General features: G+C 49.5%; 1 protein-coding gene across 1 annotated transcript; it reads left to right on the forward strand.

Moving 5' to 3' along the window:
• The first annotated feature begins 895 nt into the window (after nt 1-895).
• Nucleotides 896-6,469, forward strand: LOC119769297. Its single transcript, XM_038261272.1, has 6 exons — nt 896-2,192; nt 2,292-2,482; nt 2,540-4,417; nt 4,517-6,185; nt 6,258-6,279; nt 6,367-6,469. The coding sequence occupies exons 1-6, from the start codon at nt 896-898 to the stop codon at nt 6,467-6,469; spliced, it is 5,160 nt and encodes a 1,719-aa protein (XP_038117200.1).
• The last annotated feature ends 1,999 nt before the right edge of the window (nt 6,470-8,468 follow it).

Genomic DNA, 8,468 nt, shown 5'->3' on the forward strand with positions numbered 1-8,468 from the left:
CTGCTGGTGTGGACGTTGGCACTGGACACGTGTGCCACGTGGATCGCGACGACGCGCTGCTGTCGATAGGACATCGATCGGTGGCTTGTTGCGTGCTCTCATCGGAAGTCGTACGCCTGGAGAGCGCTCGGCTACGCACCGCTACGGACGGAAGCGGTCATCACGCCTGACGTCATCGTGCTACCGTTGACGAGGTCGGCGGCCATCTCAGGCACGTGGACGACAAGGATCGAGGAAGAGGTTGCAGCGATTTCTGGTCTCCCGGGTGAGTGAAAATGAGCAGTGTATGTCTCTGCCGAAGAAATACACAAATTAAAAGTATTTCATCCTCTTCGACTCGACTCATCCTTTTGCCACGCATCCCTATACGCCTGAGGGCGGTTGGTTTTTTGGAATTTCGCTACGGTTACGGCGACGCTGTTAGTTTCTCCAGGTAAACTAATAGTATATGGCCTGCCGAGGCCTCTCTCTTTTGATACTACACCTCTGCGTTTTGTACCTCTTCACCTCGCCCCCGCACACACTGATTGAGTTACTGCTGTTTGGATGTGACGTCATTGGTTCGACTGATTTTTGGATTTTGGGACGATCGCTCGCTGGCCAGCCGACGTGTTTGTTTTTAAAGGTAAAGCTACACGTATATGTCCGGCCGAAGCGTTCTCGTTTGATATTACATGCTCGTTCTATCCTCTTCGCTTGCCTGAACTTCGTTGTTGATTTCGAGTTGCTGCTGTTGACGATTGGCTACGTGTACGACTGCTTCGTTGGTACTGGTTGGGAGGTGCGGCTTACTGTTTCCACAGGTAAAGCTGGTATATGTCTTGCGAAGCAAGACCCAACCACGGAGTACTACACCCACGCATCTCTTCTTTAATTTCACCTCAAACACAACACGATGCCTCCGAAAGTGAAAGCGGACAGCGCGAAGACACCGTCGCTGAAACGGCTCAAGGCTCAGTTGAAGGACACGCAATCAACTCTTGGCGACATTGAGAAGTTCATCAAGGAGTTCAAGGACACCGCTACGGCCAGCGATGTCAGCGTTCGGTTGGAAGTTATCAATGACATCTATGAAACTTTTTGCGAAACCCTCATTGATATCACTTCTCACGACGATTTCTTTGATGCGGAAGATTTTTACGAGTCTGACCGAATGGCTTTCAACTTGAGCTACATGGAGGCCAAATCGTTCCTTCTGGAGAGGCTTAGGGAGCGCGAAGACCACACGTCGGATCAGTCTAACGTTACGCTAGGCTGCGAGAACTTGAACCATGTGCAGTTACCGCAGATCCAACTGCGGACATTCACCGGAGATGACGACGATTGGGTTAGCTTCCGAGATTTGTTTACGTCGCTCATCCACTGGCGGAACGACCTGTCCGGTGTGGAAAAGCTACAGTACCTGAGGGGTTGTTTGTTTGGCAAACCTGCGACGATGGTAGACAAGTACAAGATGAGCAACGCGGACTACCAGTTAGCTTGGGAAGATTTGCTGAACTATTATAACAACAGCAAGCAAATGAGGAAGCGTCAGATTCAGCATCTCTTCGAACTGCCAGCCATGTCCAAAGAATCTTCTGGGGAGTTGCGCGATCTCATCCAAGGATTTGAGAAGGTTGTCCAATCCTTGGACCAGATTGTACAACCAGGTGACTACAAGGACTTGCTTCTGGTGCACATGCTGACGGATCGTCTTGACCCTGTATCACGGCGAGGCTGGGAGGAGCACTCGTCTACCAAGGAGCAGGACACGGTTAAGGACATGCTGGAGTTCTTGCAGCGGCGTAGTCGTGTGCTCGAGTCGTTGCCGCCGAAGTCAACTAACGCAAAGAGTACATCCCAGCAACCACATCAACAACCGAAGTCGAAACCGTCGGTGATCAGGACTAACTACAGTACCGCTCAAGCGTCAGGAGAACGCTGCCCAGCGTGCACGGGAACACATCTTCTTCACAGATGCTCGGTGTTCCAGAGGATGACGGTTTCGGACAGGGAGTCTCTGCTGCGCACGCATTCGCTGTGTCGCAATTGTCTCAAACCTGGACATCTGGCGAGGGGTTGCCAGTCGAAGTACTCTTGCCAGAACTGTAAAGCGCGACACCACACACTTCTCTGTTTCCGCCCTCGGAAGGATCAGGTGAAGGTCGCATCAACTACCAGACGGGAGAATGCTCCCAGGGAAGAACCTCAAGGTACAGCAGGTTCAAACTCATCTCAGGTCAAGGACGCATCTGAGACAGTAGTCGCAAGCGCTGCTCAACGTTTTGCAACACATGTTTTGCTGGCAACAGCTGTCGTCGTTGTTGAGGATGACAACGGGAATCGGCTTCCAGCGCGGGCTCTGCTCGACTCGGGTTCGGAGAGCAACTTTATGTCGGAACGATTAAGCCAGCGACTACGGGTTAAAAGGAACAAGGTGGACATCTCGGTGTCCGGAATTGGACAAGCAGTCTCAAGAGTAAAGCAGCAGATTCAAGCCACGGTTCGCTCACGGATCTCAGATTTCTCTCGAGCAATGCGATTTCTAGTTCTCCCAAAGGTTACGGTCAATTTACCAACGTCGGCCATAAACACTACTGGTTGGACCATACCAGATGGTGTCGTACTGGCGGATCCGACGTTTTCGATGTCCAACGGTGTGGACATGGTACTTGGGATCGAGCATTTTTTTGACTTCTTCGCAAGCGGTCAGAAAATCTCACTGGGAGAACAGCTGCCAGCCCTGAACGAGTCGGTTTTCGGATGGGTGGTATGCGGCGGTTGCGCAGACTCACGGGAGTCTCCAAGGATTAACTGCAACGTGTCGGCGTTGGAAAAGCTGGATGCTTTGGTGGCCCGATTTTGGTCCTGCGAGGAGGTCGAGTCAGCAGCCAGTAACTACTCGCCAGAGGAAGCACGCTGCGAAGCTCTGTACGCACAGTCGGTTCAACGTGGTACAGACGGACGGTATTCGGTTGCTCTACCGAAAGCTGAAGACGCTCTGTCACGGTTAGGCGAGTCCAAGGACATCGCCGTAAGACGTCTTCACGGCACGGAACGGAGACTGGCCAGGGACGATCATCTCCGGGAACAATACGGCGCTTTCATGCACGAATATGAGCAGTTAGGACACATGACGAAGGTCACGGACACGGGCTCCGCCAAACGGTGCTACCTGCCCCATCACCCAGTGGTCAGGGAGGCTAGCACAACCACCAAGGTACGCGTGGTGTTCGACGCGAGCTGTAAGACTTCTTCTGGTGTGTCGCTCAATGAGGTTCTGCTGTGTGGACCAGTAACCCAGCAGGACTTGAGGTCGATAATCTACCGTTGTCGCGTGAAGCAGATCATGTTGGTTGCGGACGTCGAAAAGATGTTCCGGCAGATCGGAATCTGTCCGGAGGACCGTTTGTTGCAATGCGTTATATGGCGTCCAACGCCCACCGAGGCGATCTCCACGTACGAACTCAACACCGTTACGTACGGTACGAAGCCAGCTCCGTTTTTGGCAACACGGACGTTGAAACAGCTGGCCATGGATGAAAAGGAACGGTTTCCGCTCGCAGCCAAGGTCGCCTGCGAAGATATCTATATGGACGATGTGATCACCGGAACCAACAACTTGGACTCGGCGATCGACCTGCGAAACCAGCTGGACAAGATGACGGTCAGTTGTGGTTTCCGTCTGCGGAAATGGGCATGCAATCGTGCTGAAGTTCTGTATGGTGTGGAGGAGGATAACTTGGCGATTCCCTGCGCCGATGGTATCAACCTGGATCGAGATCCTTCGGTGAAGACGCTCGGGTTGACATGGTTTCCATCTACAGACGAATTCCTGCTCAAGTTCACCATCCCAGAGACGGGCCCTGATGAACCACTCACCAAGCGAACCGTTCTTTCCAAAATTGCGTCGATTTTCGATCCCCACGGTTGGTTTGGCGCAACGGTTACAACGGCAAAGGTGTTCATGCAGCAGTTGTGGACGCCGGGCATCGATGGCAAGCGTCTGGAATGGGATCAGCCATTGCCTTCGATGATGGGTGAGAACTGGCGGAAATTCGAGGAGCAATTACCGGTTCTCAGTTCGGTTCGGTTTGCAAGATGTGTCGTCATCCCTAACGCAACGTCGGTTCAGCTGCATTGCTTCTCAGACGCGTCCACCAAGGCCTACGGTGGTTGTGTTTACGTTCGTAGCGAGAACGCAAAGGGAGAAGTTATGGTTCATCTGTTGGCCTCAAAGTCGCGGGTGGCCCCGCTCAAGGTTCAGACGATTCCGAGACTGGAGCTCTGCGGAGCGGTCTTGGTTGCGCAGCTGTTCAAGGTTCTACGAGAAGCGCTCGACATTCCAGTGGACGCATATTTCTGGACGGACTCCACGTGCGTACTCTGCTGGCTTGGATCCATCCCGACCACGTGGAACGTGTTTGTTGCAAACAGGGTGTCGAAAATTCAAAACATCACGGAAGAATTTCGTTGGCAACACGTCCCAGGACTTCAAAACCCTACTGATCTAATTTCCAGAGGAATTTCTCCACAGGACATCGTGGACAACGAGTTCTGGTGGTTTGGACCGGATTGGCTGCGTTTGAGCCCAGATCACTGGCCGAATGCAGAATCTACAGCTGAAGATGAAAATGCGGAAACGGAAAGACGTCGATCGGTGACAGCAAACACTGGGTCGGTGGTACAGGAGTTCAACGATCTTTATTTTTCAAAATTCTCTTCGTACCCGAAGCTGATCCGTCAAACAGCTGTTTGGTTGCGGCTCATGAAACTTCTCCGCACTCCCAGCTCGGACCGTACATCCGGATTTCTCACCACGGCGGAACTGAAGGAGGCAGAGAACGTGCTGATTCGTCGGGTTCAGATGGAATCGTTCGCTGAGGAAATTAAGGCACTATCTGCAAGAAAAACGGTTGCTGTTAAATCACCTCTTCGTTGGTACAACCCTTACCTAGACCAAGACAACATTATTCGAGTGGGTGGGCGGTTGCAACACTCTGACGAGCCCGAGGACGCCAAGCACCCTGCTGTTCTGCCTGCGCGCCATCGCTTCACACGGTTGATTTTGCATTATTATCATCTGGGGCTGCTGCACGCTGGACCACAGCTGCTGTTGGGAACAGTTCGGCTTCGATTCTGGCCTTTGGGAGGACGGAGCGTGGCACGCACGATCGTGCATCAGTGTAAAACATGCTTCAAGGCCAAACCTACGCCGGTGCGACAATTCATGGGCGATCTGCCAGCGGTACGCGTCACGGTTGCGCGTCCGTTCTCGAAAACTGGCGTTGATTACTTTGGCCCAGTGTTCGTTCGCCCCGGACCTCGGCGAACGGCGATCAAGGCGTACGTGTGTCTGTTCGTGTGCCTGTGCACCAAGGCTGTGCACCTTGAACTCGTGTCGGACCTCTCCACGGAACGCTTTCTGCAGGCATTGCATCGGTTCACCTCGCGCAGAGGACCTGTCGCCGAGATCTGGTCTGACAATGGGACCAACTTTGTCGGAGCTCGGAACAGGCTGCACGAGTTGTTTACACTGCTGCGCGACAAACAGCACCAGGAGAAGGTCTTCAAGGACTGCGTCAACAACGAGATTCACTGGTCGTTCAGTCCACCAAGCGGTCCACATTTTGGTGGTTTATGGGAGGCGGCCGTACGCTCAGCCAAGCACCACATTCTGCGTGTCATTGGAGACGAACCTATCTCGATCGAGGACATGAACACGCTGCTCGTCCAAGTAGAAGGCTGCTTGAACTCGAGACCCATCACGCCCATGTCCGACGACCCCAACGATCTCGAGCCGCTCACACCTGCCCATTTTCTTGTTGGAACATCGTTGAAGGCGCTACCGGACCGTGATTTCACCAATCTACCTGCAAACCGTCTCAATCATTACCAACAGATCCAGCAGAAACAACAACTATTTTGGAATCGGTGGAAAAGGGAATACCTGAGCCAGCTACAAGCTCGTACGAAACGTTGGCGGTCACCTGTGCAGATAGAAGTCGGCAAGCTGGTCGTAATCGTCGACGACAATCTGCCACCCACGTGCTGGAAGCTAGCGAGGATCAGCGAAGTCCATCCAGGTGCTGATGGTGTCGTGCGTGTGGTCACCCTCAAGACTGCGACGAAGCTGATCAAAAGGCCAGTCGAGAAGATTTGTTTACTTCCACTGGACGAAGAGGAGCACAATGCCAAAAAATCGAGTGAACAATAGCTACCCCAATCCCTTCCCGTCCCTATCCCGTCGAAGAGGTCTTCTTTTGTTTTCTTTTCAGAAATGCTGCGATTTCTGGATGGGTGAGGATGTTCGGTGATGACCCCGGGACCCCTTTCGACTACAACCCTGGACCGATCTCTCTCATCTCGTGGAGACGATTACCGTAGCTCGTCCAACGTGCTGGACTCGAGCTGGCGGCTGTGGGAGAAAGCGAGAGGTCAACGGTCATCACCGAACATCGCGAGGATCGTGCCGCTGTATCGAGATTAGGGGGAGCGGTTCTCTGCTACGATCCTCTCTGGAGAGTCGTAGTAGAGGACGTCGCACGACCCGTTTTCGCATGACGAGGAGGTTTGCCAGGACCTACAGATCTTCTGATCGTTCAGTTGTGTCTGGACCGGCAAGGACACCGGTTTGCAAGGAACCCGCGCGTGACGATTTTAATGTGTTTAGATTTAAGTCAAATATAGATTTTAAGCGTAATAAATGTGTGTTTGGTGAAGTGTTACGTGTTTTAACTGTTCATCGGAAGGCTAGAGCTTCTGGGCCATCTCTGCGTGCTGGCCGAATTACGGCTTGTTGGATCTGTAGCCTGAAAGGAGGTCGCTGAACTACAGGCTGAGTACAACGACCCCGCAGCAGAAAAGCAACCTCTGCTGGCTCAGCAACTGCGCCCGGTAGCACCAACCACACTACGCGCAAGTGGTCTTCAACCTGGTGAGTCGATGTGGGAGTGACTGCGCCCGCTGTCGAAGGCCTACTCGCTTCACCCCTTCAGTATGTATGTATGTATGTATGTATGTATGTATTTGAACCCCCGTCTTGGCAGGACTTGGCCATGGCTATAATATATTTCAACTGAGATGGTTCGGTTAGTAACCACCATATATCTCAAGAACCTTTGTAGCGAATTCCTTTCTCTGGCTAACGCTTTCTGCTGTAATTGTAAAGGCATAGATCGGTAATGCAGAAGACTTGGGCCAGGCAATCCACGACTCCCTCGTCCAATTCACCAGTAACGTCATGATTCGAATTCCCGGACGCTTCGAAACCCGGACACTTCATCTTGTTTTATTAATTATTTGGATATAAGTTCGCACTATGAATGTCAAAACTGTGTCATTTGATGAATTTCAACATCAACTTTCATTTAAAGTTTGTTTGAACGTTGTAGTCAATGCCAAAACAATTAAATACAATAAAATAATAATTTTACCAAAAATGCGAAACATTTCACTTGAAATATTTCATAGGCGTTCGAAGCACCGGGAAGGCAAAGCAGAAATTTATGGTTTCGATTTCCGTAAATTTTAGCAAATTTTTATATAAACTATCGATTGTTTTGATGTTTACAGCTTATTTGAGACCTAAAGAATGCCATTCACTAACATTTCAGTCCAAATTTGTGCGATTCATAAGTAAAATCGAGTGTCCGGAATTCGAAGCAAAAGTGTCCGGATTTCGAATCAGCTTTTATCGGTGTCCGGGAATCTAAGCACAACAAGTCACTTTAATTTTAAAATTCTGATGAAAAATGGTTAGAAAAGACATAGTTTGCATGCATTTTCTTGAAACTGACTGTTTATACTACATACTGATGATGTTTCTACATTTACAACTTATTACATGATTATTTGCCAGTTATAACAAAAATGATACAGTCATGCCTCGGTTTTGCACGCCTCGGTTTTGCACTGCCCCGGTTTTGCACCGTTCAGCTGCCTCGGTTAAGCACGGCCCAGTGCTTAACTGAAGCACAGAGCTTATGGGATTTTGGCTATATGGGAGACATTGGCTATAATTCTATGAATATTCATGCAAACATCAAAAATTATAGTGTTTTGGAATCGGGATGATATCAGCTATCCATTAAAATTATAATTTCATGAAAAATTTTACAAAAATACGTATTTTTCCTGTATTTTGAAAATGCATATTTTTTCTCTAAAGAAACCAAAAATATATTGATATTGCAATATGGGTATCAAATGATCAGGTTTTTTTTTCATACATTTTGGATGTAACAATAACATTTTTAGAAAATACTCAAAACTTTCACAAAACTACGTATTTTCCAAAAAAAATACTCAAAATTTCAATTTTTACAATATGGGTATCAAACGATCGAGATTTTTTCATACATTTCGAATGTAATAGCAACATTTTTAGAAAATACTGAAAATTATCACAAAACTACGTATTTTCGAAAAAATACTCTAAATTTTAATTTTTACAATATGGGTATCAAACGATCGGGATTTTTTCATAC

The sequence above is a fragment of the Culex quinquefasciatus genome, chromosome 3, assembly GCF_015732765.1.
Source record: "Culex quinquefasciatus strain JHB chromosome 3, VPISU_Cqui_1.0_pri_paternal, whole genome shotgun sequence".
Lineage (NCBI taxonomy): Eukaryota > Metazoa > Arthropoda > Insecta > Diptera > Culicidae > Culex > Culex quinquefasciatus.

Coding starts and splice junctions, on each gene's coding strand:
- LOC119769297 (XM_038261272.1), top strand. CDS start 896: ATGCCTCCGAAAGTGAAAGCGGACAGCGCGAAGACACCGTCGCTGAAA. Junction 4,418..4,516: donor ACGTGTTTGTTGCAAACAGG/GTGTCGAAAATT, acceptor ATTTCTCCACAG/GACATCGTGGACAACGAGTT. Junction 6,186..6,257: donor GCACAATGCCAAAAAATCGA/GTGAACAATAGC, acceptor TTTTCTTTTCAG/AAATGCTGCGATTTCTGGAT.